This window comes from Brachyistius frenatus, unplaced genomic scaffold (genome assembly GCF_029030835.1).
Source record: "Brachyistius frenatus isolate BFR_SWC_R1_liver_20210118 unplaced genomic scaffold, ASM2903083v1 Contig_6, whole genome shotgun sequence".
NCBI lineage: Eukaryota > Metazoa > Chordata > Actinopteri > Embiotocidae > Brachyistius > Brachyistius frenatus.
This window is the reverse complement of record NW_027210605.1, coordinates 6,818,902-6,835,285: the sequence shown is the minus strand read 5'-3', so window position 1 is coordinate 6,835,285 and position 16,384 is coordinate 6,818,902. Positions and strand designations below refer to the sequence as shown.

Below are 16,384 nucleotides of genomic sequence, written 5' to 3'. Positions count from 1 at the left end.
ACATTTTAAACGGGCTGAAACTTCATCACATCACGGTCTCCCGTTCTTTTGATGAAGGTCCACGACCATTCATTAAACCTGCAGGTAATCACTGAGCAGCCTTTTTCAAAAGGTTGAAAGCCCTTAACCTCCAACTGAAAACGTCTTTAAAAAAAATAACAGTACAGATAATTGTAGGACAAAGAAAGTTTCACACTAACATTTTCAAATAAGACAAAAATGTTTTCTGTTATTACGACAGAGAAATATATATATATATAAACTTTAAGATGTAGCCATATAAATGACACAATAAACACAATAAAGGCAATTATGGAAATGATCAAAACACAAATATTCAGCCCTGTTGAGAAATTTGGAGCCATCTTTGATAAATAAATCATTTTATGATGATAAATACAACAACCAAAACATACAAGGAATATGACTGAACATTTCTAAAAAATAATTTTGCCACAACAAATGTAGAAACAAGGCGGGAAATAGATGAACAAAGACAAGGAATAGACTTATAACAACAATAAAGCAATAAAGGTACCATAATACTGAAAAGGAAGTTTAAGAAATAATTAAGCAAAAACAAAAAGCAGCAACTGAGAGGAAAAGTCAGGGGAACAAACGAGGAGCATAAATTGAGAGACATTTAAAAAGAGCAACATATAAACGTAACATTTTATTGATGAACTTTTAAGTAGTTGGCAAAGTTAATAATACAAAATTATAAAAAAGGGCTACGTTGCCGCAGAAAACTACAACGCACATCCGGAAAAGGAAGAGGAAGTGGTGTAAGCAGAGGTCACCGAGACCTCGCGGTGGCAGCCGGGACGTCGGCGGACTGTGTGCCTGCGCTGAGGAGAGGTGCGTGTCCCCAGTGTCCGCTCCGGTCGCCCGGTCAGGAATGCGCCTCGCGAAGCCGGTGTGCGGTGTAATATTTGACGAAACGCCCGCGGGGGGGGGGGACGGTGGTCTGAGAAGAGACGCGGCTGGGTCAGCGCTCATCCGTTTTAGTATCTCGGCTCGCCAGCTCGACTCGTTGAGCTCGGCGTCGTGAGCCTGCTGCGTCGGTTCAGAGCACGCTTAGGTTTCGCTAGCTCGAGTCTGTAGCATAGCTGCTAGCCGGCTAGCTCAGCGAGCCCCGGTTCCAGCCGACCAGAGGAGGACCAGGACTGACCGGTGGACCGAGCCGGTGTCTCCGAGAGACAGAGGGAGAGGTGGTGGTGGTGGCAGGCGGAGGAGGGGGCGGGGGGGTGGACCGTGAGAAAGCGACGGGGTGGAAGTGAGTCAGGAGCGGCTGATGAGTTCAGACCAGAGCGGAGAGCCGCCGCTGCTGCAGGAGGAGGAGGCTGATCCCGGACCGAAGACCGGGGGGAAGGACGAGGCTCCGCCGGGGAGCGAGGGAGGGTCGGGCGGCATGGTGAGTGAGGCCTTCTCTGAGATCCTCCTCGGGCAGCAGCTCGAATTAACACAAGCAAAGCACATTTAAAATAACAATAATAATAATAATAATAACTTCCGGCTTCGACTGTGTTGCGGTTTTTAATCACGACGTGGTTTTTGATGACCGAAGTGAAACCGGGACACTGAACATGGAGCAGCTCCCTCACGACCACTCGGTGTCATTAAACCTCCTTCTCCTCCTTCTTCTCCTTCTTCTCCTTCTCGTGAGCCGCTGCAGCGAGCTAACTCTAGCTTAGCCACTAACGAGCAAGCTCATTAAGTAGTTTGCTGAGTAATCATTAGCCTGCAAGTGAAGTTTGACACAGCTGTCGGTTGACCTCGGTGCTACTTGGAGCGGAGGAAACACCGGGGAGGTGATTTCAATGTGCGGGTGATCGATGTTTCGATTACGAGCCGATTGACGGACGTTCATTCAGTCTCGGTGGCTAATCACGCTGCTAGCGAGCCGCGCTAGCAGCGGTGACATGCGTTGCAGATACCCGGCCGGCCTTTTTGCTGCGCAGCGCAGTCAGCTGACTCGGCTCGGCTCGGCTCGCCTCGCCTGGGCCTGTTACACAGAAGCGTGCGTTGTGACCATGTGTCAAGTTGCGCGGCACCTAAATGTCCGCGCTCCGGTGAAAAGGCCTCTCCGCCGGGCGCATCCTTGTGTGGTTGCGCGAAGCGGTGAGAGGGTCCCGGGGCACATTTGGAAACGGCAGCTGCTCTCGTCAGGCCCGCTACTTTCACAAAAAAGGGCTGCGTCTATTTGCAGGTGGCAGGTGATAATGTCAAAGTAGGAAGCTGGTAAATGTGACGGGTAGCAGGCGTTTCGGAGTCAGTGGAAAGCTGTTGAAATAAAAGCGTAATCCTCAGTGAGTTCACATCCAGTTCACATCAGTGTCTGTATGCCTCCATATATGTGATCTATTCTTGGCCACGGATCTTTTGCAGGGTCAGGATTTCTCCTGCCAAACCACAACCAGCTTAAAATGTAGAGTCAGATCCAACCTCCTAATAACGTCTACCAAAAATACAATAATGGTGGTGAATAGTAACGTGGAGCAGTCCTGACATTGTGTTACTTTGTGTTTATACCCACTTTTATCAGCCGGTCCATAACTGCAGACGTTTAGGCTGCACACAGCTTTTTAATCACGATTCTCCTCCCTTGTGGTTTACAGTGTAATGGCCACTTCTGTCGACAGGGGATCACGGGCTCCCATGTGGGCACGTTTCATTGTACTTCTCTGATTTCAAATCATATGCCATGGAGGCTCAGTGGTATGCAGGTGATCCTATCATCAAAAGATGGCACCAGGCAGGGCTCTCCCCAGGTTTATTTAGGGCTGTGGTGGAGGTGGAAGGTGTTGGGCACTTTATTTGACTGAAAATTGTGCATTTTCACACAATTTTGGACTGTTATCATTTGTCATTTTAATATTTGTTTGAAAATGCTCTGTCTGCCAAAATAATAACCATCATACATTGGTAAAACAACGCTTATAATGAAGTTATAGTAAGTTAGGTGCTGTGAAAAAAAACACTTGGGTGCGGCACACAAGTGTTATAATAGGAGGGAAAACGGTGCCAAGTGATTTTATACAATGCAAGGTTAAATTAATCAGTGAAATCAGCAGGTGTAGTGCTGGTTGGCTATAACCTACATGCTCCCTGGCCTTCATGGTACATTGTTAGAGACCATTGTTCAATTCCTTGTTTGATCTGCAGGTTTGTTGTTGGTGGTGCCCGGTTTTTGTATCTATGCTGATGCTTTTGTGAAAGCGGAAATACTTTCACTCGCGCAGTACAGATGTACAATTTTAACCCTGAAACATTCTGTACTTCAGGGACATAAATATGCAGAACTATATCAGCTGGGAAAGCTAAACAGTTTCACATTTGTCAGTCAAAGTTGTCCTAATTATTTGATTTGTCTTACATTTTATAGTTAATTAGGAATGACAGTAGTTTGGGAAGAAGTATGAAACCAAGCGGAGATTACACTGCAAATCTTTGTCAAACCAGCAAGATACATGATACTCGGCTGAGTAGTTTTCAGTTGTGACTCAAGCACATTAAGATCTATTAAAATTAAACTGTCAAATTGCAGCAGTCTAATTTAGATAACTTGACAAGTTTACATGATTGTTTTTCATCCACGTGTATGTTTGAAATATTTGATTCAGCTGAAACACAAACATTACACCGCTTTTGAATTGACCTCACCTGATCCTGCCGTCTTGTTTTGAAGGTCACCTCAAAGGGTGCTGGTTTGAACCCAAATGCGAAGGTCTGGCAGGAGATGCCGGTGGCCCCCAGCGAGCCTGTTGCCAGCAGCCCTCATTGGCCTCCCTCGGACATCAGCGAGGGTGAGATAGACTTCTGTCAAATATCCATCGGACAACTCAGCTGCTTTTATTACATTTTTCTGAGGTTTAAATGTTTTATTTAGAAAACGACCTTGTGACACCCATGCCTGTTGATATAAATTTAGATTTTTCTTAGTGAACACCAGTTATAAAACTTGTATTAATGTTTAAACAAAATTTTGTAATGTACTCGCTTGTTTTTTTGTTTTTTTTACCCTTTCTTTTTGCCAGCATCTGTATACATAAAAACTTTATTAATGTTCACACGTAGTACAAAGCCAAGGGGCGCGGGGATGTGGGGACATTTGAACTGGACCGGGCCTGACAGTTGGACCATCTGCTGTTGTTTCTGAATCAAACTCTTTCACCTTGTCCACAGGTTATTCTGAGCCTTCGTCTGCTGGGTGCAAGCAGTACACCGTGGGATTCACGGCCCTGCATGACAGCAGCTCCACAGCAACAGCTGAGATAGCAGTAAATGGAATGGACCCGCCAGATTTGGGCTTTTCCCCCGCTGAGTCCACAACAGGGACCTCAGGTCAGTCTCGTCACGTCACGTCACGTCACATCACACACACACACACACACACACACACAAACTGTGGCTGAAGTTCAGGATTATTTTGTTTTCAGTACACTTGAAAACAGGGAGTGATAATGTTTGGGTCGGACATAAAACACAGAGATAACAAACTGTGTGGTCTAACACCATCAACCGTCTCCACAGCTTAAAATACAGTGCTGCCCTGTGAGTGGTGCCTTACGATCATGCTTTCAATTACAGTATGTTCACATATATCAGTCAGGGGTTCATACAACCGATCACCCCCATGCAAAACGGGTCAGCTTAACTTTATTGTTCCCAAAGTGCAATTTATCCAGCAGCCAGGTGAAATAGGGCCCATTGTCGGGCCATCGCTAACCTATGCAGTTATTTCGTTTATCACGTTAACACACACCCCGTGTTTGACTCAGGAATAAGCAACACACAGTAATCAATATTTCTATCGCTGTATAGTAATTGACTAATATATTCAACTCTTACCGTAGAAACTTAGAGCCAATGAGGCCTTTGGTGGGTAAACTGTGCAATCCAATGCAGCCAAATAAAACAGACCTGCCATAACGTATATAGATATTTATCCCCGAGGTCGTAGTTAAAGCAGTTATCTAGAGTTACACTACAATGAAAAGGTTTCTGCAATACTGTACTAAACCACCACTATGACCTCCATGATATAACTGAATACAGTTGTATTGGATTGCATTAAACAGTACAGGTGCCCAGTAAGAGTATGTTCCCCTTTTCTTTTCAATAAACCAGCTCTGCGGTGTCAGAACAGCATATTGAACCCAGAGTGGGAAGAAGGCTGATGACAAATATGACAAAAACTCAATGTGGGTTTAATGACCCCCCTTCACCAGTCAGAGTCCTTTTGAAAGGTTGAACTTTACCCTGCGGTGTCTCTTCAATCACTATTTATAATATCATGTGACACCGATCACTGTAGCATGCCTGTTCACCCATATGTGCTGCAACACATATCATTTTCTTGTGCCTTCCAGCACAACATTTTTGATAAACTTTAATAGAGTAAGAAATCCGAAGCATCACACTCTACAATCTTACTAATACAAGCACGTTTTCACTTCTTTTTTTTCTTTTTTTTTTAAACACTGACATTTATGTTTTTTTGGTTCTCAGTGGATTGTAAAACCGAAGAACAGCCGATATCCTCTGAGAATCTACGAGAGTCCCTGAAGAAAGAGCTCGAGTTTTATTTCTCTCGGTAAGAAGCAAGCACTCGTAAAGCACCTTTTATTTGTAAGATTTGCAAAGTGGACTCGTTTGTTTTCTTAATCAGTGGGAGACTATAATTCCTGGGTTTATCATTTTGTGATTCAGAGAAAACCTCTCGAAGGATTTGTACCTGATGTCCCAGATGGACAGCGATCAGTTTGTCCCTATTTGGACTATCGCCAGCATGGAGGGCATCAAGGTCCTCACCACTGACATGGACCTCATCCTGGATGTGTTGAGATGTAAGTGAAAGATTTAAGGATGGCGCATGTTGGAACTACCTGTATACATGTGTAATACATTGAGATTGAAATATCCGTAATTGTGTGTGTGTGTCCCCCCCCCCCCCCCCCAGCCTCTCCTATGGTACAAGTGGATGAGAAAGGGGAGAAAGTGCGCCCTAATCACAAGCGGTGCATTATCATATTGAGAGAAGTCCCTGAAACCACACCTGTTGAGGTAAAGCCAAGTTACATACACCAAATGATAAATAACGCGTCTTTGGAGGCATCGAATTGAGATTCTTTGTATCTAATTCATAGGAAGTGGAGTCATTGTTCAAAAACGACAACTGTCCAAAGGTGATAAGTGTTGAGTTTGCGCACAACAACAACTGGTACATCACATTCCAATCCGACACGGATGCTCAGCAGGTACTGCGTCTCAAACCTCACTTTACTGTGTCTGTGAGTAGTCCGTTAAAATGCGGCACCATGAATCGCCCTCTGACTTTCACTTACTGCTCCCCCAGGCATACAAGTACTTGAGAGAGGAAGTAAAAACATTTCAGGGAAAACCCATTATGGTGAGTTAAACTAAAACGCCTTTGTGTCATTTTGGAAAGCCGCCCTTTGTAAAGCTTTTTGTTCACAAATTTCTCTCCTTGTTTCGCGCTCCCAGGCCCGGATAAAGGCCATCAACACGTTTTTTGCAAAGAATGGCTACCGTAGCATGGACAGCAGCCTGTACGCTCAGCAGTCCCAGAGCCAGTCCCAGTACAGCTCTCCGCTCTACATGCAGCACGTCTACCCGCAGCAGCAGTACCCGGTCTACGGCATCGTACCTCCCACCTGGACACCCTCCCCCACACCGTATTTTGAAACTCCTCTGGTAAGACTGACTGTACTTAAATGCTGTTATGAGACACGCCAACACAAACCTACTCTCAGGTGGTGGTGGTGGTGAGGGTGGTGGGGGAGGGGGGGGGCAGCTCTGGGCTGGACTGCTGGCTTGGTTAGCAACACAGCTGCTAACATTAGCGTCCTTACTACTTTCAGTACATGCAGGTAGAGCGCGTTTTATAAATGCTGACATTCTGGTCTGCTTTTGTTTTTTTAAGCAGCTTGAGGTCGAGGTTGTTCCATTGGCAGCTTAACTTTAGGCTTTTACGGCGAGTTGTTTTTACAGCCACGCAATGAGTGTAGTTCATCAACTGCATTAACGGTCACCTTTGTCCACCTTCTGCACTGCTGCGCTGAGTGTCTGTGAGCTGAGGGGAAGCCCTGCCCTTCATGAAACACACAGACACACACACACACACAAACAGCAGAGCAGGAAAAGAAAAAAAAGGCACATTAGTGAAACTGTCAGTGACCGGAAAATCCACTTGCAGCTCTCACGCTGAAAATAAATAGTAGTTACTGGACAAAACTGCAGTTCTACGAGTACGTTCATATTTATTTATATATTTATTTTGATGGGGGGGGGTGGGGGTGTCCTGGACCATTAAAATGGTAGGGGAAATACTGGATATATAATGAAGTTACTTGGGAAAGGTCTTGAAATATCAAATAGTTTGTGCGACAAGAGCCTTGTCTTATTTGCCTTGGTTTTTGTTGTCAGGTAGTAATGTGTTAGTACTGTCAGAAAATGGCGGTTTCCAACTGCCATTAGCCAACCAAAGAAGGAGAAGAGCACTTACCACCAGGGTTTGGTAAACCATGTGGCCCTTTGAGATTAGATGCTACGGTACAAAGAAACAAGCAAAGTCGACTGCAACTGTCCAAAAGTTTTTTGTGGAACTCCTTCAATAAAAAACAAACAAAAATAAGGTGTAGCGCAAAGTCTGCCAAAACTTAAAATCTTAGTCAAATAGTATTTTAGTAATAGTATTTTTACTTAAGATGCCCATCCCTAATAGTTATCTATTGCTGGGAATCACTGGGGAAAAAAACGGACTAAAATGTCAAAGAATTCAGGGACATCATCACTTCTGGTTTTCATATTTTGGTGAAACGGGTCTAACAGGTTTTGGTCTTTATTTGGCAAATAAAAACCTCCATAAAATCCCCCTTTTTAATGCACATCAAAGGAAAAACAGACTTGCAGTTAATTTTGTTTCCGTTCATCATCAGCATTCAACTTGTAAATATTATTTAGGAAATTCACCTCCCGTGTTGTGAGCCAGCAGTAGCAGAATCACTCGTTAGTCATTCCAACCTTTCTTGTAGTCGTGTGAGGAGAAATGCATCGAGTGAATTCAAATGAGACTTTCCCTTCTTACTGTTTGAATTGTCAGTGATGTAAATACTGTTAGCCAGCATAGTCTGTATTTCTCTAAACCAGTTCTACATTCAGAGCTAACGTGTAAAGCAAATAATATTTCATCTGCAGGGTATTTGGGGTGGCTGCAGAGTAAATACCTGCACAAAGTTGCTTTATAAAATAGGATTAGTAAATGCTGCTTTTTTTTTCCTTGAGCAGGCACCGTTTCCCAACAGTAGCTTTGTGAATGGATTTGGCTCTGCTGGACACTACAAAACCGGCTCCAGCTCTCTCAACATCACTCGCCCATTCAACAGAAACCGGTAAGGAATTCTCTCCTGCTGCCTTTTCTTAGTTTGTAAGTTTCTTGTTTTGACTTAACTTTGAGTCTGCCGTTTGCACAAACGTACTCCGATTGGGGTGTTTTACCACTTTTTTTTTTTTTTTTTTTTTTTTTTACACCACTTGTGTCTTTGTTTGCATGAAATTGAACATCAGATTATCTGTAAAGCAGTTTTGTCTGAAGATAATGTAACCCCAACAGGAAACTGCTCCTCACTCCCTGTCTTCTTACTGTCCCCACAGTGTCCCTCTCTATTCAAGAAAGAATGTAATAAATGCCTTCAGGTACCACTGTTATACTGTACAATAAGCTTCATCGCTACCTTCATCTCTTACCATACTGCAGCAGCCAAAAGACTAAATCCAAACAATGCCGTCTGCCAGACTGTTTTTTTTCTGGTCATAATCCTTTTCATTGGTGTGACAAGTGTTTGGTGCGAGTTACTGAACATCCTGGATTTGTCATGTCATTTGATAAATAACGGCTGCTAACCGATTCTGAGCAATTGGCCTTTCTTTTTTTTTTTTCTCTCTTTCAGTTACTGAAACTTTGGCTCCAAAATGTCCTCTTTGCTTTTACATTATTACATGTAACAGTTTCTCTTTATCACAACTAACCACCCATGTTATCGGTTCATTTCTTTTATTGCTGCTTTCATCAGTGACTGTATGTGCCATGTGGTGTTATGTGCTGTAACAAAAAAAAGAAAAAGCTGACAGTTAGGAGCCGAGTCGAGGTCACCTCTGCTGTCAAGCTTTAATGTGTACGCTTTTCATCTCTGGCAAAGATATGAAAAATTTTCAAGGTTGTTTATTCAGTCAAAGAGACGCTTTACAAAGAAATAAGTCAGACCTGATGATGAGATCATGATGCGCATAGAGGGAAATGGGGAGTAGAGCGCCTGGCTTTGGTTCTCTCTTTTTCCTCTTCTTTGTTTTTTCCTCTCTGTCCTCTCCTTTCCAAGTCAGGTGCCTCACTTCCATCCTGATGAGCGTTCAGATTATGAGATCTGAGGGTCAAAGACTGATGCGAAGATCAATCATGCTTATAGGCTTTTTTTTTTTTTTGACAAGTCTTATTTGTGGTGTCAGGATATTCGTAGCCCTGCTAGGTGATACATGGGGTGTTATCAGCTCTGTTCCATGAGTGTATGATTGGTTGCCGAACATACAGAACGCTGACATGAAAGTCGCCGCTGCTTCAACCAATCATGAGCACAAATGCAGTCTGAAAAACCACCTGCATGTTGGTATTTACTCTGAAGACACAGCATGCTGTCTCATTCCTGTAGCAAACTGGCACGTTTTTTGGTTGGTGCCACCAGTGTTTCCTTTGAACCCTTTTAGTTGTTTCAGCTTCTATTAGCTGAAGATTGTTGACGGACCCCAAACAAAGGACAATTGTTATTTTGTATACAGGCTTATTGCTGTTTGTTCCAAGTACCACTGTGATTACAGTGCAGTTTTCTGTATTTAATACCCAAACAACAGCTCTATTTAAAGGACCATACAGTGGTTTAACTTGTTAAGCCATTAAACTGGATTTATGGTAATTGAAGTAATGGCATATTAAGGGCTCTTGCACATAATTATATTTTATGAAAGAGTATTGGGAAGGTTAGATGTAACGTGTCCATAATCTTTCTGGTCTCCCCTTCTGTGTTCACTCGAATACTGAGGGCAAGAAACCGGGAAGTTATGTGCAGTCTGAAAATGTGCTGGTGCACTTGTAAAAACCACCAGTATGGTCACTAACACCACGTGAACCATATTATGTGTTCAATAGGAAGCACTGGTTGCCAGTTTGTCTTCAGAGCATTTTAACGTAATGTTGACCTTCTTCACCCCCCTCCCCCAACTGCAACAGAAACCACGTGAAGCCGCAGGTGAGGACGAGTGACGTGACTCCAGCCTCCATGACACCTGTCCCCTTGGAGAGTCTGACTGGACTGCGCAGCCCGCAGCCTCCTGCTACTGCCACAACCACTAACCCGGTCCAGACAACCTCTGACCTGAGCTCAGCATTCTCACATCTCTCCTCCTCTTCCTCCTCTCTGGACCCCAGCGATGACGGCGGCATGGCTGGACGTGGAAGGTGAAACTGTTTTATCTTTAGGATTTGTCGTTTTGTTTGTGCCTGACTGTAATGGCGGGTACTCGTGGGCTGTGAGTTGGTCAGTGATTAAACATTCACTTCAGTATCCAGGTTACAATTGGCTTGTGCCAGGAAGCTGATTTATGAACTGCAGGAGATTAGAGATTTCTCATGTGCAACACCAAATTCTCTGCCATGGATATATGTAACTAGGTTATAAACTGGCTTTTTATAAAGGAATTACAAAAGACTGCAGAGAAGCTGAATGAAAGGAGAGACCCAATAAATGGAAGTACACCCAACAGACCCTGAAACAGACAACGATTGTAGAAGTCTGTAAAAGTTGCTTCCTCCACTAAAGTTTTGAGTCACAGGCTTGAGACATACTCGCCTCTTTAACCACGTCATCGCAGAGACAACCGTTGGTGTTATCAACATGATTGTTCACATTTCTTGCTTTTGTACTTTGCGTGTTACTGGGGGTTTCCACTAGAGGGCAAACCAAAGAACAAACATGTAAATGAAACCAGCATTTCAATGACTTAAAATGGGTGACATTACTGTACTATTTTGGGGAAACTCTGTGGACCAGTGACTAAGGAAATTGCTCAACAAGCTCTGGTGTCTGACAAATTAGGAACAAATTATGTTATCAGCATGTCATTTTTCCAACGTCTTCTGCCCCAAACAGGTGTTTTTGTCTTGTTTTAATTTATCTTTGCATGTCCATTTCTAAAATGGTAGTGATTTCACACTAGTTATTCTGACGGGCATATATGTCATGTGGGTAATTGTGAACTAGGTCTATTAATTTATCTCCCAATATTTACTGCTTCTGTTTTCTTGCCTTCTGACCCCGTCACATCCCTACAATGGCCCCTCCGGTCATGTGCGTATTTTACCTTGCAGATGCATTCATTTCTGAGGATATGCAGAAACAAGGCTGCAAATGAACGCGCGCTCCGCAAGACGGCCATCTTGCGAAAGCATAGTTGAAATTAAGTGCATGTCTGACCTTACAATCAGACTCCTTGCAACACGAAGAGGAGCTCTGTACTACCACATGACTTGTGGTTTTTAAAAAAAAAGAAAAAAGGAAGGAAGTCTAGAAACGATCATTTCTACTGTGCAGCAGCCCTTTCAAGATATATTTCTGGCAGAGGAGAATTCTGGTTACTGATGTGCTTCACGTGTACTTTGGTTCATAGTAATCAGGCTACAACGGCACATTTAAAAGCACCAAGTGGCACTTGACTGACACCGAGTCACTGACGGGTCATTTATGTCCGTTTCAGACGGAGCACAACCTACAGAGGAACACGAAGGAGGCGAGAGGACGAACGGATTACGGTAAATAGCAGTTTCTTGTTGTCATAAAATGTGTATGCTGTATTAAAAGCCTGAACCATTTTGTGATCTTTGTGTTTGTTGGCGCCATTTTGTTTTCCTCTCTCAGAGGCCGGTGCCGTTAGCAGAGGTCAAGGTTTCTCCACCCAAGTTTGACTTGGCTGCCACCAATTTCCCACCTCTTCCTGGCTGCGTGGTCAGTACCCAGGGGGAGCCAGTGCTCGAAAATCGAATGTCAGATGTTGTTCGTGGTTTGTACAAGGACAAGGTAAGAAACAGAGTTTGTAAACCTCTCGGATAATACTGGACTGAAAGGATTGTTAAGGGTGCGACCTCAGAGGTGTGTAATGCGCATGCCTCCTTGATCTTTTTCTTTAATAGACGGAACAAGCCAATAAAGATGCCACTGTGAGTCCAGGTTCAGGCCAAGCCCCAGTTACAGAGGAAGCTGTGTCTGTCTCAAGTCCTGCCCTGGCAGCAGTGAAATCTGCTACTCAACCACTTGGACCTCCAGCCCCTGGGTATGATTGTCTCCATATTTACAATATTCTGTACCAATGCTCGTACTAAAACTAGAGACGTTAACTTGAATGTCTGACACCTGTGCTCTGACAGTATTACCCGTCAGGAGAAGAGGACTGAACGGGCAGAGCCCCCAGCTCCAAAACCAACTCCACGCACACCTGTTCAGACCACCGTCAGCCCCTCCTCCTCCTCCGCTTCCTCCTCCTCCTCACAGCCCGTGCCTATCTCTAGGCCTCAACCGTCTGCGGTCTCCACGCCAGCGACACCCAGCACGCCGGCCCCTGCTCCAGCTACGATTCCCAACCCTGCACAGGTGAGAATTTGGTTCTTTGCCGTGGCTGCCGAACACTTGTGCACTTTGTCTTCCTGATGATGACAACTTTTGCGCATAGAGGGAAGTGAGGTAGTGAACCTGACTGGCTTTGGTTCTCTCCTTCATCTCTGTCACCCTTCTTTGTTGTTTCTCTCCTTCTTTTTTTTCCCCCCTCTCTCGGTTCTTTCCCACCACAAGTCCAGAACTTTCACTCCTCCACCAATGAGCGTCAAGATTATGAGATCTGAGGGTTTGACCAGAGGCATCGTGAAAATGAATGGATAAATGTGTGACACGTGTTTTAAAAATGTTTTTTCTTTTCTTCTTTTTTTCTCTCCACGCCTCTATTAAGGAGCCACGTAAACTTAGTTACGCCGAGGTGTGCCAACGGCCACCCAAGGACCCTCCTCCTGCAGCCCCCGCCCCAGCTTCCTCTGGCACTGCGTCAGGCCAGCCATTACGCGAGTTGCGCGTGAACAAGGCCGAGGAGGTGGGCTCCGGGAGTAGTCCTGGAGACAAGCAAGAGAAAGGCCACGACAGGGAGGGGGGATGGGAGTGCAAGGAGAGCCGACCACCACGCGAACGTGACTCTCCGGGCTACTACCGCAGCAATGGCCCCAGAGGCGCCGGGGGCCTCAAGTTCCGGGACCAGAGGCGCCCCCCTCCGGCCCGACGCAGCTCCCCCCAGGGAGGCTACAGGCACACTGGCAAGGAGCAGAATATCCCACCAGTATCGCCAAAGTAAAAACTTGATATGAATAGAAAAAATATGTATGAATCTCTACATGGATATATATATAATTATATAAAAATGAATAACATAAAAGCAACAACATTATGGTAGCCACCTTCCCCCCTGGAACTTGTCCAAAGAAAAGCTTTTAAAATGACAATGAGACTGTGACATCCAGGACTTAAGGGCAAAATGACACCTGAAGAACTTTGACGAGTGATTGGAAAAGGAAACAAAAATCTTGTTGAGGCCTCCGGCATTATGCTTAAAAAGAGTTTTAAGTGCGATTTAACTGGAGGCCATTCATTTATGCTCTGCTAGGGAGAGGTGGGATGCTGGGCCACGTAAATGGCCCTCTACCTTTTTTTTATTTTTTATTTTAAAGAATAGATGTTGGTCTGCAAGAACAATATGCACTAAGAAGAAAAGAACATGCATATATGTCATGTACATATACAAAGATATCACTAACACGCAATGAGACATCAGTTGTTTTTTTTTCTTGTGTGCTTAGGTTTGCAAGTATGACTGAAGGTTGACTGATGTCTGTGTATGCATTGATTGTTTAGCAAAATGATTGAAGTGCTCCAGTCTGCTGTTGCACTGATGTAATGAAATGGATGATTTTGATTTTTACATCAGAGATTCAAAATCACTGTCCTGAAACTGGACAGTGTGGTCTTCTAATGTATATTAATGAAATGTGTTCTATGGTGGTATTTTGATCCTGGTTCATGATTGGCTGAAATGCTGTCAGATGTCAGAAACTGTTCATGTATGCCGCAGTCAGATGTGTGGTTTTGTTTGAAGCCGAAAATACTCTTTGGGGGGTGCTCGCTGGCCTGTTAGCCACAGTGAACCTGCTAGCCTGGTCCAAAGTTTTCATGTTAAGTTTTATCTGTGTCTATCTGAACTGTTTTGGGTCGACCCACTCCACGGGATTCAGAACATTGTCATGTTGATAATCAGTCAGGTTCTCTGTTTACATGTTTGTTTGGGTAGTAGGGTGATTTTCATGAGGAAAAAAAAAACAAAAAGAAAAGGTTAATGTTAAGATTTGATTGCTCAGTGCGCCTGGTGGTTGTCGGCGAGGTTTGGCTTTTCTACATCACAGGATATCCAGGTTACGCTTATATCTGTGAATTGTTCTTAACAATGGCATAATGTCAAATAATAGACTGAGGAGTGCTATTAGCTAAGGATGATAATAGCTACATAATATCTGGCAGCCAAGTCGTGGGTATAAAGAAAATTGGGATGTTTTCACGTGCTATGTGCCAGCTGCCTATGATCATAGCGTGCTAGGATAAAGTTTTTGATTTTTATTAATGAGGTCTGCTAAATAATGTAGTCTTGGGGAAACTTTGGGCCCAGTAAAACTGGATTTTGAAGAAGCTGTAGAGGTGTAGTTGCCTATGCTATATTGTAATAACCCTTCACTAGAAACATGTGGGAGAATGTAATTGTTCTAGTACTGAATTTACAGAGGGAGGCTTTTGACAGCAGGTATCCACCAGATTGTTTTGTGCTTTTAGAGTGAGTTTGCTGTTTTTTTTTTTCTTCTTTTTTTTTTTCTTCTTTTTTTTAATTTTTGAAAAACAGATTGACTTAGAATTTGAAGTTTGACTCACTGTATGTATTGCTTTTTAAAAATTTATTTATTTTAATTCTAATGTGCAGCGCTTTTCTCCCAATCTTGGTAGGCTGGTTTCCCCAAAGTTGTGTGAAATCGCATTGGCAAAATAAAATCACGCATATGACATTTATATACTGATCGAGATGTCAGCTGAGAGAAAATACTTGATGCATTGACTTTGGGTTTAGTAATGCAGTAAATGAGCATCCAATCCCTGGGGCTGTTATTATCTTTTTTTCATTAATGAGTATGAGCAGCTAGTGATTTAGTATAATTAAATAAATGCACTAACTTGTTTTTAAAAAGAATCTTACTCATGAGTAATGTGAAATAATTTTAGAAGCGTATGGTTGATGTTGACAGGCTTGCAAATACCTACAGAAATTGCTTCCTCCCCCCCCCCCCCCTCCTCTCCCTCCTCCTCCCCTCCCCATATATTTGGGTTATTTTCTGTTCATTTGGGTTGGGGTGGCAAAAAGGAAATGTAGTCATGGATCAACCAAGTGTTTGAGACACAATCTTAGAACTGTATGAAATGTCACCAAAAATAAATTATTTTGATTTGGCTTTCCGGTGTCCCATTTCTTACTGCTATGTTATGTTTCGTGCATTCACTACAAACATCCGCCACTGAATGGATTGCAGCGTTTTATACACGAGGATATACCGTGTCCCTCTCCTTTTTATATGATTTTATGTCTGCTGAAGTTTTAGGATGTTACTCTGGAAGTGTGATTGCCATTTTCAGTCTTTTCTGACATTTGTGATTAACAATTTGAAGAAACCAAAAAATAATAATCAGGAAAAATACTGGTAGCCTTTGACTATTTTTATTTTTTTTTTTTTGAAACGAACATTTAGAATTACAGTAAACATTTACATTTTAGATGATAATGGTTGAGATTGTTTGGAGAGCTAACAGATTCATTTACTGTAACATGATGAATGGAATTAGATTTATGCAGAAGCACAATCTGCTTCAGAGAAATGCATTTCAATGATTGATAAAGGCTGCCATACTTTAGAAAAAGGGCTTATTCTTATTTCAACCTCCAGATCATTTTTTGTTGCACGTCATTATTGATTTTGGCAATTCACATTACAACTATTACAGAGTCTTTGATTTTCAGTGCAATGTTAAATGGGTCCTGTCCTGTAAGTAATGTAATTTCTGTGTCCATAACAACATTATGTCTAGCATGCATGCATCTAATTTTCAATGTCAAACTTGACTTCAGTGCACCATCTGTTTCTCTTGTGGGTTGTTGGCTGTAAAAAAAAAAAGGAAATCAAGGGTCCACA

General features: G+C 43.2%; 1 protein-coding gene across 2 annotated transcripts; it reads left to right on the top strand.

The window, feature by feature from the left end:
• Positions 1-1,247: 1,247 nt before the first annotated feature.
• larp4aa (La ribonucleoprotein 4Aa) lies at positions 1,248-15,648 on the top strand. Of its 2 annotated transcripts, XM_069688891.1 has the most exons (17): positions 1,248-1,414; positions 3,689-3,806; positions 4,186-4,344; positions 5,512-5,596; positions 5,713-5,849; positions 5,963-6,066; positions 6,150-6,260; positions 6,359-6,412; positions 6,508-6,717; positions 8,311-8,414; positions 8,677-8,718; positions 10,301-10,528; positions 11,824-11,878; positions 11,985-12,143; positions 12,257-12,396; positions 12,491-12,713; positions 13,066-15,648. In XM_069688891.1, exons 1-17 carry the CDS (start codon positions 1,295-1,297, stop codon positions 13,456-13,458), a joined length of 2,442 nt encoding a protein of 813 aa, XP_069544992.1. In that variant the 5' UTR covers positions 1,248-1,294; the 3' UTR covers positions 13,459-15,648. The 2 variants fall into 2 exon arrangements, with proteins under 2 accessions (XP_069544992.1, XP_069544993.1); XM_069688892.1 differs by lacking the exon at positions 8,677-8,718.
• The last annotated feature ends 736 nt before the right edge of the window (positions 15,649-16,384 follow it).